Source organism: Phacochoerus africanus, chromosome 1, assembly GCF_016906955.1.
Source record: "Phacochoerus africanus isolate WHEZ1 chromosome 1, ROS_Pafr_v1, whole genome shotgun sequence".
Lineage (NCBI taxonomy): Eukaryota > Metazoa > Chordata > Mammalia > Artiodactyla > Suidae > Phacochoerus > Phacochoerus africanus.
Window position 1 is genome coordinate 40,132,383 of NC_062544.1, and position 22,976 is coordinate 40,155,358.

The 22,976-nt window shown below is 37.5% G+C and overlaps 1 protein-coding gene across 1 annotated transcript in view; it reads right to left on the reverse strand.

The window, feature by feature from the left end:
- NDUFAF2 (NADH:ubiquinone oxidoreductase complex assembly factor 2) overlaps positions 1-22,976 on the reverse strand; it is a 180,962-nt gene that overhangs the window by 25,396 nt on the left and 132,590 nt on the right. Inside the window, exon 3 of the mRNA XM_047755408.1 lies at positions 14,304-14,344. Coding sequence (XP_047611364.1) covers positions 14,304-14,344 — 41 coding nt within the window. The remainder of the gene's footprint in view (positions 1-14,303; positions 14,345-22,976) is intronic.

Sequence of the window (22,976 nt, forward strand, 5' to 3'; positions counted from 1 at the left end):
AAGAAATAACTGTCTTGGAAAATAGAGGTACAAATAAAACACCAATTAATATGCTAATTGTTGTTTCTTGTTTTAAAAAATTCCAAATTATAAAATATACTAATAACTAGAAAAAACAGAATAAAAGATTGATTCAAATTATCATGGCCTAAATTATCACAATCGTATGAGTAGAATTTTCTTCACTGAGTCACATTATTACCTTCCTGACCAGGAATTTGAAGATCAAAATTGCTGAGCATTCAAGACCTACTAGGTTTTAAAGCAAAAAACATAACTAAAACAAATTTATATCATCAAAATATAAAAACTAATTATTATCTGTGATGGTTAGTTTTATGTGTAAACTTGGCTAGGCCATAATACCCAGTTACTAAATTAAACACTAGGTAGAACTGTGAAGGTATTTTGTAGATTCAGTTAATATCTATAATCAGTTGACTTCTTATAAAGGAGATATCCTTTATAATTTGGATGGGCCTCAACCACTCAGTTAAAAAGCCTTAAGAGCAAAACTGAGAGTTCCTTGAGAAAGAAAAAATTCTGTTTCAAGGTGGCAGGGTTTAGCTCTTACCCAAGAGTTTTCAAACTGCTAGCCTGCCCTACAAATTTCTGACTTGCCACCTCCCACTATAGTATAAGCCAATTCTTTAAAATAAATAAATCTCCTACTTACATCTGTACTTAACCTCCCTCTTTCCTTCTCTCCCTTCTTCCCTCTCTTCCTCCCACCAATGCCTCATGCTTTTCTTCTTTAAGTAATGCACATGCTTTGTAGCTACCTACTACCATCAGTAAGTCAAGTCCATTGCCACTGTACCACTTTAGTACTGAAATCTGCATATCTGACAAGCATCACAGACCAGAACATTTAACAGAACGACCTCAAACATCTCTCTCTCTCTATTCAAGGTATATTCATTTAATCAATCAATCTAAGGATTTGGTTTAAGGATTTGAGGTGGCTTACACATGTATCCACACATGGCCATAAACATCTGTGTGCACATGTAAAATAAAGATGCTAAAATAATCAAACCATGGGGAAAAGGAGGAAAGTTATCTGATAACATTAAGTGTTAATACAGTTACTGTGATTTAACATTACATTTTACTCTGCACTTCATAACAGCCAAGACAAAAAGCAAAAACTAAACTATATAACCCTTTCTATCTAGTAAGAGAAAACATATTTCTTCGAGAGGAAAAACTTTTTTTCTGGTAAAGACTTCTGTGAAAAATTTGTTTTTAAGAATCCTTAAATAAGACATAAAGAGCAAAATAACTAACAATTTCGCTAACAGTTTTCAAACAGATAGAAGTGAATGTCTTCCAGTCGTTTCACTTACTAATCAAAGGCCCAAAACATAAAAGCTACAGCTTAATGATGAAGTTATAGTTCTGATGATCTCACTTGATACAAGCAGAGATAAAGTATATTCCATCCCCTAGATCTGCACTGTTCAATAGTGGTCACTGGCCACACATGGCTACTGAAAACTTGAAAATGTGACTAATCTGAATAAGATAACCTATAAATGTCGGATTTCCCGTCGTGGCTCAGAGCAAATGAATCTGACTAGCATCCATGAGGAAGTAGGTTTGATCCCTGGCCTTGCTCAGTGGGTTAAGGATCCAGTGTTGGTGTGGCAATGGTGTAGGCCAGCAGCTACAGCTCCAATTCGACCCCCAGCCTGGGAACCTCCATAATGCAGCAGGTACGGCCCTAAAAAGACAAAAAGACAAAAAAAAAAGACAAAAAAAAAACCTATAAAAAGACAAAAAGACAAAAAAAACCCTATAAATTTAAAATAAACACTGGATTTCAAAGATAAGCATTTTTTTTTTTTAGTAGTCACAGCAATGCCAGATCCAGGCTGCATACACCATAGCTCATGGCAATGCTGGATCCATAATCCACCGAGGGAGGCCAGGGACAGAACCTGTGTCCTCATGGATCCTAGTCAGATTCGTTTCTGCTTTGCCACAATGGGAACTCCAAGATTAGTATTAAAAATATAAAATACCTCAATAATTTCCATATCGATATCAAGTTGAAATGATAATTTTTTTGTCCACACCAGTGGCATGTGGAAGTTCTCTGGCCAGGGACTGAACCCATGCTGCAGCTGCAGGCTGTGCCATAGCTGCGGCAATGCCACCAGATCCTTAAACTGCACCACAAGGGAACTTCAGAGATGACAATATTTTTACACATTGGGTTAGCTAAATATATTATTAAAAGTAATGTCACTGATTTCTTTAATTTGGGTCTTAAAAACTTTATCTTTGTGGCTAACATTACATATACGTGTGTGCGCGTGCGTGTATATTTGTTTTTGTCTGTGGCTGCAGCATATGGAAATTTTTTGGACAGTGGAATTTTGCCGCACCTGTGACACATGGAGGTTCCCAGGCTAGGGGTTGAATCAGAGCTACAGCTGCCAGCTATACCACAGCCACATGGGATCCGAGCCGACTCTGCAACCTACACCACAGCTCATGTCAACGCCAGATCCTTAATGGACAGTGGAATTTTTACTGGACAGTGAGTGCTGCCTTAGATAGTCCTTCCCAACTTTTTTTCCACAATAGCAAGCAACTAGCCACTAAAGGACTAGAAGTATCAATATCCTGGGCATGTCTTTAACACAGCTCTGGCTCACCAACTGGGAAGTTCTACCCTAGTTCGTTAGAAATAATTTCCCTCAGCTAAGCTTCTGATTTCAGATTTTTTAAATAAGATTTCTGATAATCTAAGGTACCCCTCTGCAGAGGATGAGTTTGTTAGGAGTATTCGAGATGAAAAGAAGATGCCTACTTCTACTCTCTATTTCTCTTTTTTTGTCTTTTTAGGGCTGCACCTTCGGTATATGGAGGTTCCCAGGCTTGGGTCAAATCTGAGCTGTAGATGCTGGCCTATACCACAGCCACAGCAACGTCAGATCCAAGCTGCGTCTGCAACCTACACCACAGCTCCTGGCAACGCTGGATCCTTAACCCACTGATTGAGGCCAGGGGTCAAACCTGCGTCCTCATGGATACTAGTCAGATTCGTTTCTGCTGAGCCACAACAGGGACTCTGCTACTTCTACTTTCTAAAGGACAGGAGCAATAAGGCCACTTTATTATCAAACTTGTTAAGTACAATTAGGATTCCTACTGGAAAACAAAAATTACTGGACTCCTGCATGAGTTAAGCTTTGGGGATGCTTGCAGGTTGACTGAACTGTTCCTAAAAAAATTAATCTCAGGATCCCTCAAGTATCTAAGCAACTATTACAAAATGAATTGGCCTGTTGAATGTAATTACTTGGTATTGACCATTTAAATTTTGGGCTCAATTTTGTCTGCTGAAGACAACAATTTTGATTTTTATAAAGCTGATGTTGAATAAGTGATCCCAGGGAAGAGAAGCAAGATACTGGAGGGAATGAAACAGGAGAGGAAAGCCAAAACAAAGGTGCACTCAGGTGCTAGTCAGCGCTCAGGACCTGATATCTGCTGGAAACTTCTGAGGAGTCATGTTGAATGTGTGTGAACTGTTTGCATGTACTTGAACTGTTTGCCCAAAGGACAGAACGAGTAGCACTTATTCAGTAACTCCTATCCCTCATGGGTCAAGGGTTACTTGGTATGTTACCTCACACATTTCCAGGTTGGTCCCCATGGGCATTCCATGCCACAGTGTCAAAGCAGAAAGTTAAAGCTACTCTACAGTAGAGTTGTAGTGAGATTCTAGTATGACTGACGTAGCTGCAGTTCTGCTGGAGTAAAAGATAAGCCCAGAGGATGTGGGGGAAGGCTCAAGAGGTGTCTGATACAAGGTTCTTATATGCCTGTCCCTTTTTCCACTGGGACTGAGAATTTAAAATCATCTTGAATTACTAAAAAAACTTTTCAAAATCCAAACATATTAAATTGTTCTCAATATTATGGTGGAAAAAATGGCAGCTCTTCAGGTCATACAAGTAGAGAGACAAAAACGTAGTAGAAAATTCCACAATAATTTCTGCAAACATTCAAAATATTATAGTATCATCATCAAATATACAGTAATCTTTTAAAATTAAAAGACGGTTTAAATGAGTATAGATCTTAGAATTTTTCTGTAGAGCTTCACATCAAATTAGAATTCTTATATACTTTTTTTTTTTTTTTTTGCTTTTAGGGCCACACCCGCAGCATATGGAAGGAAGTTCCCAGCTAGGAGTCGAATCAGAGCTATAGCTGCTGGCCTACACCACAGCCACAGCAACGGGGGATCAGAGCCACGTCTGTGACCTACACCACAGCTCATGGCAATGCTGGATCCTTAACACACTGATCAAGGCCAGGGTCGAACCTGCATCCTCATGGATCCTAGTCGGGTTTGTTAACTGCTGAGGCACAAAGGGAATTCTTACACACTTTAAATAACAAGTAGACATATAAAATAATAGCAGATCTCATTTAATGCTTAATTTAAGCTAGGCATTGGCTACGTACTTTATGTATACCAGTTTACTAGATTAAAAAACTACTTTCAGGAGTTCCCATTGTGGCTCAGTGGTTAAGGAATCCGACTGGGAACCATGAGGTTGTGAGTTCAATCCCTGGCCTAGCTCAGTGGGTTAGGGATCTGGCGTTGCCGTGAGCTGTGATGTAGGTCAAAGATGTGGCTCGGATCTGGCACTGCTGTGGCTGGGGCATAGGCCGGAGGCTACAGCTCCAATTTGACCCCTACTTGGGAACCTCCATATGCCGTGGGTGTGGCCCTAGGAAAGACGAAAAAAAAAAAAAAAAGACAAAAACTACTTTTAGGATTAATACTTTTCAACTTCTTAGACTGTGATCTTTAGTGAGTGTATTAGAGTTCTCTAAAGAAAAAGAACTAATAAGATGTGATGGGAATTCCTGCTGTGGCTCAGCAGATTTAAGAACCTGGCATAATGTCCATAAGGATGCAGGTTCAATCCCTGGCCTCTCTCAGTGGGTTAAGGATCTGTCATTACTACAAACTGTGGCATAGGTCACAGATGTGGCTTGGATCAGGTGTTGCTTGGCTGTGGCATAGGCCTGCAGCTGCAGCTCTGATTTGAGCCCTAGCCAGGGCACTTCCATAAGCCTCAGGTGTGGCCATAAAAAGAAAAAAAGAAAAGATGTGCATGTATGTGTGTGCGTGTGTACATATATGTTATGTCTATACATGGGGGGGGGGTAGAGAATCACTGATGTTAAAGAATTGGCTCAAATAATTGTGGAGGCTAGTAAGTCCAGATCTTCATGGTAAGCTGTCAGGCTAGAGACCCAAAGGAGCTGATACTGCAGCTCATGTCCCAAAGCAGTCTACAGGCAGACTCTCTTCTTCCTCAGAATATATTCGTCTTTTTTTCTTAAGGTCTTCAACTGATTGAGACCCACCCATGTTACAGAGGATAATCTGTTTTACTCAAAGTCTATGGATTTAATTCTAAAACAAGAATTCCAGAAAACAATACTCCTAGTAAGGTTTTGTGTGCTGGAATTTTCTATTCCATATTATTTGTACTTCATTAAAAAGAAAAAAACTACTTATAACTCACTAAACTGATTTCATAGCCCACTAATGTATCACATAAATTGAAAAACCCTGCTCAAGATGACACATACTTTTACACATTTTAGAATACTGGTAAAGAAATGTATCACAGTGACACCAGAATGTGATATTTGAGAAGGAAACTGAGCATATTTGAACACATGAAACACAATGAACATATGTAAATAAGAAAAAATATATAATGCCCAATTCCTTATTACTATAGCAACAATATACAATTGGCAAATGTGAACAGTATTCTACCACTGTCATAATAAATGTTTGAGGATAAAAACCGGCATACCTACAGATACAATAAAATCAGAGGCAATCAACTGTGGCTTAGTATCCTAGAGGGTACATCACCAAAATAATGAAGACAGTTTTCCTATTCACCATTATTCCTCCCATTTAAAGAAATCAAATTACCTCTGATAAAAGTGACCAGCAGCAATTTATTTTTCTAAAATTTAGATTGTGAAGACTATCAAAGTAATGAATAAAGAGAAAGTCATAAATTATTTTTGTGAGATAAATGAGAAAAAGTGTGGATTAAAAAAAAGCAAATCCTAATCTCATTTTAACTCCCTTAACCTTTTTCACTCTGGATGTAAGCCCAGTTTTAAAACCTAAATGCGACTTGTCTTAGTGACTGATAATATGACTCAAAGGTTAATTATTCAGAACTAATTCTGTATATTTTTTAATATGCAACCAGTAGGTTATGACAAGTCTCAGAAGAATCTGACCACAAGTATATCTAAAAACAATAAATAATAGTACTTTATATACAACTTGAAACTTTTGTATTCTGCTTTAAAAGTCAGATAAAGGTCAAAGTAGAAGGAAAAATGTGCTAAGAATAAACTAAGGCCAAACTCAAACCTTGGCTTTGTATAGAAGTATATAAGAAGAATTCCTTTGAGACCGAGAAAAGCAGGAGGCTTGAAATTTGAGATATGACTTTTTAGTAACACACATCTAAAAATAAATGTTTTGAAGACCAACAGGATTTACAACATAAACTAGCATAAAAATTTCTCACACAATTAATTAGTAAATAAGTACCTACAGTTAAAGAGGCTCACTAGCTTAAGAGTACAGAGGAACTCAAAATACTCAAATGATTCACTTTCATTTCTTACCACATTTTTCTAGAGAACCATGGCAAGTTTCTTATTTTCTTGGTTTTTACAAAGTGAGAGGTCAATACCAAAGAAGGTACATATAAAAAGCATCTCTAAGTGTTATGCTATTATGTTTCAAGTGCTTGTTTTTATTCCTTTATTATGATAGTTAAATGAAAATACCAAAATATAAAACAATAAACATACCAAAATCACAATTATGGGCCAATGTATACATGTACTAATTAACTTCTTGTAAAATTAAGAGTTATGCAGCCAGCTATAGGATTTGGGGTAATTTATTACTTATATTAAAATTATTGTTACATTAATTTGTTAATAAAACAAAGGAAAAAACCAAGTAAGGTCATAGTGTATAGGCCAAGCCAGAGAGTCATAAAAGTGCCCAACAATTACTCTGGCAAGTAGAAACTTAAGAGCTTCTGGCACCCCTGAATGGGGACAAGTTTGCTTCTTGGTCTGGTTAAAGGTAGTCACAAATGGATTAGGTATGAGGGAGGTCAAATGACTGTCATAAAACTTGGTCCGAAAGGGACCTCTCATTGTGGGTGGTGGTAAACCCATTCAACCACATCTTTTCCTTTGGGGAGTCAGAGAAATGAAAGCAGGTAAATAAAGAATGATACAGGAGTTCCCGTCGTGGCGCGGTGGTTAACGAATCCGACTAGGAACCATGAGGTTGCGGGTTCGGTCCCTGCCCTTGCTCAGTGGGTTAACGATCCGGCGTTGCCGTGAGCTGTGGTGTAGGTGTAGGTTGCAGACTCGGCTCAGATCCCGAGTTGCTGTAGCTCTGGTGTAGGTCAGCGGCTACAGCTCCGATTAGACCCCTAGCCTGGGAACCTCCATATGCCGCGGGAGCGGCCCAAGCAAAAAAAAAAAAAAAAAAAAAAAAAAAAAAAAGAATGGTACATTGATCAAGTTCAGGATGTATTCTTTCCAATCTTGGAAACAAAAGATCTCAGAATGACTATACCACTGAAGATATAATGCTCCTGAGTAAATTTGCAATAAGACCTATTTTATGAAGGCAATGTATAAATTTTTCTTCCTTGCAACTTTGAAGAATCAGACTAATTTAGTTGCATGGAGGGAAAAAATATACTAAGAATAGAATTTACATCCAACCAACCTAAAACAGGTTGGTATGTACAACATACATCTGCTAATAATTTATGCTACCTATTATGTACATATTAGGGGCTTGATAAGTAAATGAATTAATAATAAAACTATATAAGCATTAAGACTTAAAAAAAAATTCCGAAAACTAAACCACACTGATTGTTTCTTACACATATTGCTATGTAATTCCTTAAGTGACTTCGGTGTTTCCGAATTTCAAGTATTTCATTTTTCAGTTTATTCTGAGTATCTATCAGCGAGCCAATATGTTCTTTCAGCATATATGATTAAAAGGTTTCATTGCATTCTTTTGAAATGAAATACTTCATGCATATAAATAAATATAGCTAAATAATATAACATATACCCATGTGCCCACCATACTATTTAAGAAATAAGTCAAATATGACCAAAACACTACAGATATGACCCACCATCCAACTTAAGAAATGAAACACTACTGGTATGATCAACCTAAGAAAACACTACAGATATGATTACTATCCAATTTAAGAAAAAAAACCCACTACAGATATGAGCAATAAAATACTGTGACCCTCCCCTCCCCATTCTCCTTCCCTAGTGGCAACAATGACTTAAACTTTCTTGTCTATCATTTATATGCCTTTTTTTTTTTTTTCTTTTTAGGGTCGCACCTGTGGCATAGGGAAGTTCCCAGTCTAGGGGTCAAATTGGAGCTACAGCTGCCGGCTTATGCCACAGTCACAGCAACTTGGGATCCAAGAATCTGCGTGGTGCACCACAGTTCACGGCAACCCTGGATCCTTAACCCACTGAACAAGGCCAGGGATCAAACCCCCATCCTCATGGATACTAGTTGAGTTTGTTACCACTGAGCCACGAGGGGAACTCCTTCATGCCTATTGTTTATACTTTCACTATATCTTTATATATCCATACACAATATAGTAGTATCTTGAAAAGAAATTTATGTACTTACCTCCTATGTACCACCTAGCATATTTAAGTTGACACTTAAATAATGGCAAAGGATGTTATTTTCCAGTTTATTGTGTATCACATGCATGCTCTAAATATGTTTTTGTCAAAGCCTTGGAGCTGCAGTTTAGCTTATTCAGTTTACGGAAAATATAACCATATAACTTAATTCGCAAAGCCAGTCCTCACTGTCAAATCCAATCAAATAAATCTGACTTACTCTGCCAGAAAAAGTCTAACAATTTTTAATTTCAAATAAATGTGTTAATATGTGACCACATGACAAATTTCTCACTTGTGAATTTTAATTTTAAGATAGATAAATGGATTGCTGACTAGCTAGGTAGACAGAAAAACCATAAGGCATGGAACTTGCCATGAGTTTGTCGCCTGAATGAAATAATGTGTTTCCCTTTCAATAATGTGTATTGAAGCTTTCTCTGTTTTGCTCTCAAGGGACTCTCCCTCAGGAGACACTCTCCAATAGTCTCTGTGCTTGGTGACCTGATTTTTAAATTCCAAGGCAATGCCCCATAGTAAGATTTAGGATGGACAAGGGATAAGCTTTTCTTCTGAAAGAGAGATGGTTATAAAATAAGTCAGAAAGGAGAACTGGGAGACCAGAATTCTCAGGAAGATCTTTTTTATTTTTATTTATTTATTTATTTATTTATTTATTTTTGTCTTTTTTGGGCCACACCCACAGCACATGGAGGTTTCCAGGCTAGAGGTCAAATCGGAGCTGTAGCTGCCGGCCTATACCACAGCCACAGCAATGCCAGATCCGAGCTGAGGCTGTGACCTACACAGCAGCTTGTGGCAATGCTAGATCCTTTAACCCACTAAGCAAGGCCAGGGATCGAACCAATATCATCATGGATACTAATGCGGTTCTTAACTCACTGAGCCACAATGGGAACGTCAAGGTATCTCTTTTTAAGGAAGGACTATATATGGAAAGAGAAAATATGGAAATTAATTGCTTTAAAGCTACTCATACCTGTATATCCCACAGGAAGTTTTTGTGTACCCAGGGTACAGATATCCCAACTTGAAAATCACTGATCCATACCAGAGGTTAACAAATTAGGATATAGCTGCTGCTGGTTTTGTAAATGAAGTTATATTGGGCACAGCCACACTCACTGATTTACATATTATCCACAATTGCTTTCACACTACAATAGCAGAGTTAAATAGCTGCAATAGATACTGTCTTACAATGACTTAAATATTTACCATCAGGTGCTCAAAAGAAAAACTTTGCTACCCCTCATCTACAGCACTGTGTACGTTTTTTCAAATTCTTTGCTTTAAATCAAAGTTATATATTTACATAGTTTGTAGGCCCACATCATCCTCAAAGGGTTATTATGAGCAATAATATTGCCTTCTCCACAGAAGCAATTACTTTATATTCTTTTAGGTGATATTTATCCTTACAGCACAGGCCGAACCACAAAAGTGTTTGACAGTAATCAAGTAGACTTTGCCCTGATCCCTCCATAACATTCTTATGTTATCATTTATTTTTCAGTTTCAAGCATTGTATAATTAACTTCTCATAACTGAAAATAAGGATTTGTATCATCCTTTTTGTGACCTAACAGTCTCAACACAGTTGTAGAACAATATTCAATATTTATGAGTAAACACAATGAATGAGTGAATTATCTGTATACTAGGATTATTTTTCCTTTTCCCACCCAAGTTTTACTTTTCTTGGAGAAAATAAATTGTTTATTTTCCATGTACTTACCTATAATTCAACTTTACATATTCCATATATTATGTGTTCATTTTATCTATTTTTCAGATTGGTTCCTCTTCTCTCAAATTTGTCTGGAAAACAGTCTCTACTGTTTTTCCTTTCCCAAGAATAAATTAATTAGAAGTTGCCTGTTTTTCAGACTTACACAAAGGGAATTTAATAGTGTCCTTTCTTTTTCTTCAGGAGATTTATCACTGATGTAACCCTATTACTTAATATATAGTTCATGTTAAAACTTAAAGAAATATCCCAATATTGTCCTTTATATCTAAGTTTTCTCCCCAATTCAGAATAACATGTCACATTTCGCTGTCATGTTAATCAGTCTTTGTCACTCATTACACTGACATGATTGTTCTGGTATTTTATGAGATGTGTCCCAATTTAGGTTTTCTGGTTGCTTCCTCATGATTAGATTAAGGTTGTGTATTTTAAGAAATACTACATGAATGATGTCTTACTCTTAGAACATCATACAAAGGGAATATGTGATGTCAAGTCTTGGTACAACTTCTGACACCTAGTTAAGGTGGTATTACCAGATTTGCACACACTAAGGTTATCTTTTCTTTAAAGTTATCTTATTGGTAGCATCTTGAAAACAAATTAGTTCCAACTGGTATGTAAGAATAGGGAGGTTGTGGGAGTTCCCATTGTGGCACAGTGGAAACAAATCCGACAAGGAACCATGAGGTTGAGGATTCGATCCCTGGCCTCGCTCAGTGGGTTAAGGATTGGGCATTGCCGTGTGGTGTGGTGTAGTATAAGTCACAGACACAGCTTGGATCTGGTGTTGTTGTGGCTGTGGCTGTGGTGGAGGCTGGTGGCTATAGCTCTGATTAAACCCCTAGCCTGGTAACCTCCATATGCCGCAGGTGCGGCCCTAAAAAGAAAAAAAAAAAAAGAGTAGGAGGCTGTTGGCTGTTTCCAATGAGTTGACATAGGCATTAAGCATGCACAAGTGCAATGACCACAAAAAGAGGGACAGCCAGAAATAATGCTCTCTTGAAGTCTTGCCAAACATTTTCTACATACGTGACAAAAAGATCAAACATGAATACCTAGCTTCTGGATCCAGCTGCCAATTTGGAGGAATATGGGAACATGTTTAATTACACAAAGAGCATAACGTCAGCAAAATCTAGACTGTGGCAAATTCTAAGTCAAAAAGCCTGGGTTTTTCAACAGATAAAATGTGTAATGAATTTAAAAAGATGGAGGAAAAACATATAAACTGAAAAACATTTAAAACAATTATTATGTTTTGACAAAACGGACAAGATTAGGGAGTTCCCACTCTGGCACAATGGGTTAGGAATCCAAATGCAATGGCCCAGGTCATGGCAGAGGCACAGGTCCAATTCCCGGCCCAGCACAGTGGGTTAAGGATCTAGCATCATTGCAGCTGTAGCATAGGTCGCAGCTGCAGCTCACATTCACTCCTTGGCTGGGAACTTCCATATGCCGGAGCTTATGACCAAAAAAAAAAAGAGAGACAGGTCTGTAGCGTACATTTGGGTGATACAATTATTTAAACATGAGGGGAAATGATTACAATAAAAGTCAGGTTCAGGGTTGTTTTTGTGGGGAGAATGGAAGTTGTATTGAGATGGGGCACATGAGTGACTGGCAAAGTTCTATTTCTTGACCTGGATGGAATTTGCCTTATAATAACCCATTAAGCAATACATTAAATTCTTGTGATTTTCTGCATACACATCTTATTTTACAGTAAATAGGTTTTTTTTCTCCCTTAATATATCTAGAATCTGGGATTGTGAGTTTACAAGTGTAAGTGGTAGAATGGCATTTGGTGATGATAAGCACTAAGGTGTGGCTATGGAAGTGGTTGTTCACTTGAGGTAAGGATACTAGTGTAAATGAAGTCAAAGAACTAAATGGGGAAGACTGGGGAAGACACTGATGGGAAAAGATGCAAGTCTGGTTCTAATCTCTGCCATCAGTGTGGGAGAGTGCCCTGGAGGTTAGCAAAGACAAAAATTATGAAAAAACCATGTTTTAAAAACATAAATAGGGGGAGTTCCCGTCATGGCACAGCAGAAATAACTCCAACTAGTACCCATGATGATGCGGGTTTGATCCCTGGCCTTGCTCAGTGGGTTCAGGATCCTGCACTGGCATGAGCTGTGGTGTAGGTCACAGATGCAGCTCAGATCCCACATGGCTGTGGCTGTGGCTGTAGCTGCCAGCTGTAGCTCCAGGTCCATCCCTAGTTTGGGACCTTCCATATGCCACAGGTGCAGCCCTAAAAGGCCAAAAAAAAAAAAAAAAAAACCCCAAAACCCCCAACAAAACCCCAAAAACCCACAAATATGACAGCAAGCATTGTTATGCTTGTTATTCTGCATACCACCAAGACTATGTTTCTAAAGTTTTAATAGCTTTTTTCTTTTTCTTTTTAGGGCCATACTTGTGGTATATGGAAATTTCCAGGCTAGGGATTGAATTGGAGCTGCAGCTGCAGGCCTATACCACAGCCATAGTAACACTGGATCCGAGCTGCAGCTGTGACCTACATCACAGTCTGTGGCAATGCCGGATCCTTACCCACTGAGGGAGACCAGGGATCAGACCCACATCCTCGTGGATACTACTGGGGTTCTTAACCTGATGAGTCACAATGGGAACTCCTAAAGCTTTAAATAAAAACTCACTTTAGGGAGTTCCCCTTGTGGCTCAGTAAGGAACCCAACTAGTATCCATGAGGACATGGATTCCGATCCCTGGCCTTGCTCAGTGGGTCAAGGATCTGGGGTTGTCGTGAGCTATAATGTAGGTCACAGACATGGCTTGGATCCAGCATTGATATGGCTGTGGCTGTGGTGTAGGCCAGTGGCTGCAGCTCTGGATTCGACCCCTAGTGCAGGAAGTTTCATATGCTGCAGGTGCAGCCCTACAAAAAAGACAAAAAAAAAATCAACAATTAATTACCAAGTGTTGCCTATTACATGCTAATTATACATTATAAAGTTTCTTCAGATACTTGGTGGCATTAAATTTAAATAAAAATTATAAAATTTTATGTTTTATATAGGGCAAAATAAGCAGTGCACTATTTGGAGAGAACCAAGAGAATTAGTATTTCTCAAACTTTTCCACCAGAGCATCCATTAACAGAACAGAGAACGCCCAGGGGCCAGGGGAAATGTGTTGACACAAGGTACTATAAGTCTAAAAATTCTCTAAAGTGATTTTATTGTTATAAATTTTTATTATTTAATTTAAATATACAAATTTTGGAGTTCCTGTCATGGCGCAGTGGTTAACGAATCTGACTAGGAACCATGAGGTTGCGGGTTCGGTCCCTGCCCTTGCTCAGTGGGTTAATGATCCGGCGTTGCCGTGAGCTGTGGTGTAGGTTGCAGACGCAGCTCAGATCCCTCATTGCTGTGGCTCTGGCGTAGGCTGGCGGCTACAGATCCGATTAGACCCCTAGCCTGGGAACCTCCATATGCCGTGGGAGCGGCCCAAGAAATAGCAAAAAAAAAAAAAAAATATATATATATATATATACACACAAATTTTATGTTACATCGCATAATTTGTGTATTTATTTTATTATAAAATTTTTGAAATTATTTTCTATGAAGTAAAAGTAACACTTTGGAAAGGTGGCATCACATATATTTTGAGGCTTCCTGTATCGCTAACAGGACAAACTCCCAATTGAAAACACAGTACTAGAAACACTTATATGAATATTTTCCCTGTGTATTCTTACCTCCATAGTAGGTGGAGTTTTTCTCGTTCTTCTGATCCAAGCTAGAAAGAAAAATAACATTTAACTCTAAGTTTTCTATACTTTGCACAAAAGTTTTATTCATTTGTGCACGAAAAAAATAAGTATTGAACACCTGTTATATACTGTTTTATGCTCGAGAGATACAACAGGAAACCAAACATGAATTCTCTCCCTTTCCTGTAGCAGATATACTAGTGAAGGGGGTACAAAAAGGAAATATAAAAACATGCCAGGTGGTGATTTGTGTCACAAAAAATACTTAAGTGTGGGGAAGATGTGGAGGGTATAGTTTCATAACTAAAATCATACCTCAGAATCATCTGAATTCAATTTAGTATATATATTGGTCAAATCATAATACAGTAAACTTCAATGCAATATTAAAATTATATTATCCTGGAAATGTGAATTGATTATTGCTCAATATATAAAGGAATGGATGTAGAAAAATTTTCATTTACAGAATTTCTCTTCTGATCAGCTCTAGCAAGCAGTGTATCTCTTAAGTTAGTATCATCAAGCTTTAGCTCTAACATTTGGGAGATAAGCTGCAGTGCAGAAAGAGCCCATATTTGTTAAGTGTCTAGGGCACTGTGCTACACGCTGTATGGCAATAGAAAGGGAGTAGAGCAGCTGCCTCTAGGCAAGTGTATCAGAATCACATGAAGACATATATATAGTCCTTAGCAGAGCAAAGGCAGATTTTCTGGGTTCAAATCCCAACTTAAGCACTTATTGGCTCTGTTACCTGGGGCAAGTTAATTTTCTAAGCATCAGATTTCCCATCTCTAAAGTATAAATTATAATACTAGTATCTATATTTAGGGTTGTTGTGAAAGCTATATTAAATAATATATATAAACTCTTAGCTCGGTACTTGGCATACAATAAACATTCAAGGCTAAGTTATTACTATTACTATCATTCAATAAGCCTGTATTATCTCTTCTTTTTATAGCTGCATCCATGGCATATGGAAGATTCTGGGCCAGGGACTGAATCTGACCACAGCTGTGGCAACGCTGGATCCTTTAAGCCAGGGATCAAACCCAAGTCTCTGCAGCAACCCAACCCTCTGCAGTCAAATTCTTAACCTACTGTGCCACAGCAGAAACTCCCAATAAACCTGTATTTTTAATAACCAACTAATAAAAGCATGATCAATAATATTTGCTTGGCCTATGAGGATATACAGGAAACCGAGAAAATATACTGTAGGGAATATGGTCTTTAAAAAGTAGAAAACCACTATTTTTTTCTAGCTTTACTTGATTCAATCTTCATTACAAAATTGTGAGATATGCTTATTTTATAGAGAAATTAAACAATTTTCCCAAATATGCAGTAAGTAGTAATGATAGAATTTGAATCCATATCTGCCCCTGTCTCTGGCTCAAAAACCATCCACGCTCTACTAAGCAGTCTCTCAAACTTTAGTAATCAACACTAAACTAGGAAGAGGAAATAGGTCACAACACTAACTACATGTCAGGAAAAAAAAAAAAAAAGAGAATCACTAATCCATGTTACAGATTTGGAAACTGAGGTTCAGAAAGATTAGGCAACTTGCCTAAACTCCCGTAATTAGTAGCAGACTGAGAATCAAATGCTGGTTGAACTGGCTCTAAAATCCGAGCTCTGCCCATTCACCAGCCACCTGCCTTCTGGCCAGCTAGCTCTACCAGCCCACCTTCTGTCATCCAAGTAATAGTATCAGGAGCTATCCTTATGACAGGCCCCGGAATGAATGGTTTGGTGTGGGGTGGGGGGGAGAACAACATTCAATTGTAATTAGCTATTTATCTCTGCTCTGTTCTCTCTTGCACTGACCCCATACATGTATTTTTAATACAGACACAGTGTTTTGCCTTCTCTAGTCCTGTTTCTGAACTTCCACCCATGTTATTATTACCTGCATTCTACTTCTAGCCACAACTTGCACTGATTTTATATTCCTTGTTAGGCTGGAAGGCTGTCATGCCAAAGGCAGGATGAATCCATGGGAAATTTATTTTTCTACCCGCTAAACACCTCCAAAGGGCAGGTACTTAAACACAGCTACTGAATGAATACTTGCATTATTAAAAATATTCATGATAATGTGATTTTGAAAATCCAGCTCTGTATGATAAAAAAAAGACTCCTCTGCATGACTGAGGAAATAAGCAGTTTATGGAATTTTTTAACTGCCTCTTTATAGTCAAAATAAAAGTTATTTATCTTTATTTATGGGCATTTTTCCCCCAGGAAAGACTTCTTTCAAAATAATTCACCATGAGCTATATACTTCTAAAAAGTTTTAAGGCATAAATCTTCAGTTTTAATTTAGATTAGAAAGTTAGCTCAGGAGTTCCTGTTGTGGCGCAGTGGAAACAAATCCAACAAGCAACCGTGAGGTTGCGGGTTTGATCCCTGGCCTCGCTCAGTGGGTTAAGGATCCGGCATTGCTGTGAGCTGTGGTGTAGGTTGCAGATGTGGCTTAGATCCAGTGTTGCTGTGGCTGTGGCATAGGCCAGCAACTGTAGCTCCGATTAGACCCCTAGCTTGGGAACCTCCATATGCGGTGGGTATGGCCCTGAAAAGACAAAAAGATTAAAAAAAAAAAGAAAGTTCAGAAAAATCAACTTCCAGGACAGGGGTTGGCAAACTATAATAGCTCGTAAGCACAATTCAGCCCCTGAGTTATTTTTTTGTTTGTTTGTTTTAATGGCTGAAAAAAATAACCAATGTAGAAAAATATTTCATGACACATGAAAATTATACAAAATTCAAATTTCAGTGTCTGTAAATAAAATTTTATTGGAACACAATAACATTTATTTACATATTATCTATTACATTTAGTGCTACAACAGCAGAGTTGAGTAGCTGTAACAAAAACCATGTGGTCCACAAAGCCTAAAATATTTATGATCTGATCCTTTGAGGAAAAAGTTAACCTGTCCCTGTCCTAGGGCTACCAAAAGTATAATCCTTTTAGCAATAACTATATTACATGATTCAAAAACACTTTTATAAAATCTAAAATAAAAATCATTATTAATTACTACACTTTTTGCCTGATGATTGCCATGTAGAGTCTTTGAACACTACTGTTGGCATCAGATTATGCTGAAAAAGTGTAATAGTGTGATGCATATTTACTATCACCATGAGAAAAACAACAATTTGTCTTATTGATCAATCTATAAAACAGCATTTTCATTTCTGTAAGGCTAGAAAAAGAAAAATACTTCTATAGAAGCCAAATAATTTTTTAAATTCCAAGGTAGATTGATAGATTGAGGAAGCTCTGATATGTGTTTTCTAAACCCTACTGGTTTTGTATAAGTTTATAAAATTCATTCATAGATGTAAGAAAGTAATATAACTCAGATAATGTGTTAAATACCACCTAGACTACTCATTTTCAAGAGATACTATTCTCTAGGGAAAGCGATAAGGGCTTCCTTTAGCTTTGTTTTAAACGGCGCAAATAAAAATAATTTTTATTTGGATAGACAAATGCAACTGCTGAATAATTCTATAATATAATTTACAATATTTATAATTCTACAAAAAACAGATCTTTGAAATGTCATCTTGAAATGATGGTTCATGACCATTACCTGTTACATATTCAATAAAGGTTACAGGTAGAAATTTTCAATGTGATCACTCATTTATATAATCATCCCTTGTTTCCCAATCACTATATACAGAAAAGGAAATGTCCTGATTAAGGCTGGCAGAGGCTAGGAGGAGGAACAGAAATAAGCATTAATATCAAATCACTACATGGAGTTCCCATTGTGGCACAGTAGAAATGAATCTGACTGAGAACCATGAGATTGCAGGTTTGATACTTGGCCCCACTCAGTGGGTTAAGGATCCGGTGTTGCCGTGAGCTGTGGTGTAGGTTGCAGAAGTGGCTAGGATCCTGCATTGCTGTGGCTGTGGTGTAGGCCAGCAGCTGTAGCTCCAATTTGACCCTTAGCCTGGGAACCTTCATATGCCGCAGATGCAGCCCTAAAAATAAGCAAAAAAAAAAAAAAAAAAAAAAAAAAGCCAATCACTATATTTTTTTAACCTCAGAACGATTTGGAACTGAACTTCTATTCAATTATAAATTATATAATGATTTTGCCATTACTAACTATACTGTATGGTGGATTCTGTATCAGTCTTCACTATAATGTAACCATTGTTTGAATGAAATTTAGCAAGATAACTGGACAGTTTATAAGACTTAAGATCCGAGCATTCTTTCATCAATGTTCATTTGCACTCCCATCAGGATGCATGAAATTTTCATTGAACTTTAATATTCTTACTGGAATATAACACACTATAATGAATGTAAAAGTGAACCTGCAAGTTAAAGGTCCCATTAATCAGTAAAAAAGACCAGAAGAAGCCATAGAATACTTCATGAAGCGTACATTCTTCAAAATTCTATAGGCATTTAAAAGGGCTAAAACACTTTTAGAAGTATTACCAAAAGGGATTAAGGTAAATGAGACATTTATCACCAGATTCAGTAGGTGACCATTCAGAACTAAAATTATGGATAGGTTATAAACAAGGTGCATCCAAAAGATATATTAGAAATGTGCTATACTAAAGGAAAAGATATTTAAAATGAAACTTCATCTTTCAAAAAATGATCTTTGCTAGTTCTGAGTGCTAACACATCATAAAGAACTAAAAAAAAAAAAAAGAAATCCACAATTTTATTTTATTATTATTATTATTATTTTGCTTTTTAGGGCTGCACCTGCAGCATATGGAAGTTCCCAGCTGCAGCCCTACTCCACAGCAACGTGGGATCTGAACTGCATCTGAGACCGGCACCACTGTTCATTGCACCGCCAGATCCCCAACTGAGTCAGGCCAGGGATCAAAGTTGCATCCTCATGGATACTAGTTGCGTTTGTTACCACTGAGCCACAACAGGAACTCTGAAATTCACAATTTTAAATGTGAAAATTCTTCAAATGATATATTATACAATTAGCTTTTTCCTTCCGTTCTTCCTTCCTTCCGTTCTTCCTTCCTTCCTCTCTCTCTCTTCCTTTCTTTCTTGTTTTTTTAGGACCACACCTGTGGCATATGGAAGTTCCCAGGCTAGGGGTGGAATCAGAGCTGTAGCCTCCCGCCTACACCACAGCCATAGGAACGCCAAATCTGTGCAACTTACTCCACACATCATGGCAATACCAGATCCTTAACACACTGAGTGAGGCCAAGGATTGAATCCACGTCCACCTGGATACTAGTCGAGTTCATTACCACTGAGATACAACAGAACTCCCTAAAATGAACTATTTTCTGATTACTGAGCCTTAAGCGTTTCTTAAGGATATTATTAGATTCAGTTGGTATAATTCAGTTAAAAATTTTGTGATGCTCATGGCCATTACTATTCTTTTTTCTTAAGCAACTTTATTAAGGTACAATTTACATACAATACAGTGAAACCATTTCAAGTATCTGACTACATGCAAATATCCACCTTAATTCATCCACGGCCCCAGTGTGTGATATACTTTGACACTGTTGATTAGTTTTGCCTTATCTATAAATTCATATAACTGGGTTCTTATTGTAAGTACTCTTGCACTTTAGGTTATTTTACTCAACATAATGTTCTTAATCCATGTTATTATGTATAGAAAACAGACTCTGAGGGTAGTCCCCACAACCACCACTTCTTGGTGTTCATGCCTCTATATGATCTCTTTCCCCTTCAGAGAGGACAGGACCTGTGACTTACGTCTAATTATGAAAATGTGGCAAAGGTCATGGAATATATGTGATTACATGATTATGTTATATAAGATTATGGCATGTTTCTTGCTGGAGTCTCTTTCCCTTGCTGGCTGTAAGGAAAAAGATGCCTATGTTTGGTCTCATGTGGCAAGAAGCTGCTAGTGACCTTCAGGAAGTTATGGTGGTCTCTGCCATCATTAAGCAGAAAACTGAAGCTCACAGCCTTAAGACCGCAAGGCAATGAATGCTGCCCAAAACCACATGTGTGGGAAAGTGGATCTTTCCACACTCAAGCATAGAGGTGAGAATGCAGCACTGGCTGACACCTTGATTGCAGACTCCTTAGACCTTAAGCAGAGAACTCAGCAAGGCCATACCTGGACTCCTGAACACAGGAACATGGAGGTGAAAAATGTGTGTTGTTTTAAGCTGCTAAATTTGTGGTAATATTAATATGGAGCAATAAAAACAAATACCATAAGCACAACAGCAGTTTATTCTTTTTATTGCTGGGTGGTATTTCCGCTGTATGGAAAAACAACCAGATGTGTTTAATCCACTCGCTACTTGAGTGGTTTGCATTTTTTGGTTGTTATGAATAAAGCTTCTATGAAAAAGGTGGAGTACAAGTATTTGGGTAGACTTACTTCTTTGTATCTCAGGGTAAACATAAATATAGGAGTTCCCATTGTGGCTTAGCAGAAACTAATCTGACTAGCATCCATGAGGATGCATGTTCGATCCCTGGCTTCACTCAGTGGGTTAAGGATCCGGCTGTGGTGTAGGTCACAGACATGGCTTGGATCCCCCATTGCTGTGGCTGAGGCACAGGCCAGCAGCTACAGCTCTGATTCAACCCCTAGCTTGGGAACTTCCATATGCTGTGGGTGTGGCCCTAAAAAGACAAAACAAAAACAAAAACTAAATATAGAACTATCATATGATCCAGCAATCCCACTCATGGTAAAAACAGAACTACCACATAATCCAGCAATGCCTCTTCTGGATATATGTCCAAAGGAAATGAAATCACAATTTCAAAGAAATATCTATGTTTCCACATTCATCACAGCCTTTTTCACAATAGCCAAGATATGGAAACAGCCTGGGTCCATTAACATATGAATAGATAAAGAAACTGTGCTGTATGTATATAGAATGAAGTATTATTCAGCCTTAAAAAAAAAAAAGCCATTTGTGACAACACTAGTGCATCTGAAGGACATGAGGCTAAGCAAAACAAGCCAGACACAAAGAAAAATATTGCATGATTTCACTTTTAGGTGGAATGTAAAAAATGTCAAATTCATAAAGGAAGAGAGTAGAATGGTAGTTAACAGGGGAAGAGAGGGGGATAAAAGGGGAGACGTTAATCTTCAAATGTTAAACCAACGTATATTACTGGGATAAACCCCACATGGTCAAAGTATATTATGTTTTTTACATATCATGGGATTCAGTTTGTTATATTTTGTTAGTGAGTTCTCCATCTATGTTTATGTGAGATACTGGTTTGTAGTATTCTTCTATTGTCTCTGGAGGAATTGGTTTCAGGGTAAACTTGGTTTCATAAAATGAATATAAGTTACTCTTTTCTCCACATTTTGGAAACAGTTTGCAGCCCATCCTAAATACATATGAAAAAGAACGTAAATTCTGCAAGTGCCCCAGTGGAGCAATTCTATAAATGTCAATTTGGTCAAGCTGTCTGATATAGTTTTCTTCTAAATCATGACAATTTCTTACTTTTACATGTAGTTTTTAGACCACTTAAATTTACCACAACTATTTCGATAATTAGGTTTTAATCTACAGAAAATTTTATACCTATGTTCACAACAGTATTATTCAATAGCCAACAGATGGATAAAATGCAAATGCCCACTAGTGGATGAATGATAAACAAAATGAGTTATATTTGGTCCTCCATATCCACAGGCTCTGCATCCACAGACTCAACAAACCATGGATCAAACATATCAGGGAAAAAAAAAAATTCACAAAGCTCCAAAAAGCAAAACTTGAATATTCCACAAACTAGACAGCATTTACAATGTATTAGGTACCATAAGTAACCTAGAGACGATTTAAAGGGTAACTATCATTTGGTAACCATGAGAAGTTGATTCCAGGACTCCCACAGATACCAAAATCCATAGATGTTCAACGCTCTTATATGAAATGGCATGGTATTTGCTTATAACCTACACATATCCACCTGTATACTCTAAATTGTTAGTACATTAGGGAGAGTTCCCATTGTGGCTCAACAGAAATGAACCTGACTAGTACCCACGAGGATACAGGTTCAATCCCCGGTTTCGTTCAGTGGATTAAGGATCTTACATTGCCATGAGATGTGGTATAGGTTGCAGACATGGCTCGGTTCCCTCATTGCTATGGCTGTGGCACAGCCTGGCAGCTGCAACTCTGATTCAACCCCTAGCCTGGGAACTTCCATATGCCACAAGTGTGGCCCTAAAAAAAAAAAAGAAAAAAAGAAAAAATTGGAATATAGGGAAGAGAAAAAACAGAAATTGTTTATGTAAAAACAAGCCAAAGTCTACAGTAAACTACAACTGATAAGTGTATTTAGTAAGGTTGTGTAAGGTACCCGATTGATATACAAAATTCAATTGTATTTCTATGTGTTACCAGTGAATAATTTGAAACTGAAACGAAAACCAATCAGTAATAGCCCCTAAAATTAAGGAACACTTATATTTTAATAAAATATGTGCAAGATCTATAAACTGAAAACTATGAAAACTACCAATGAAAAATGAAAGAAAGACCTAAAGAAATATTCTGTGTTCACAGATTAGAAGACTCACTCCTCTTCAATCTCATGGATAGATTCAATGCATTCCGAATCAAAATACTAGAGGGAATTTTTCCGTA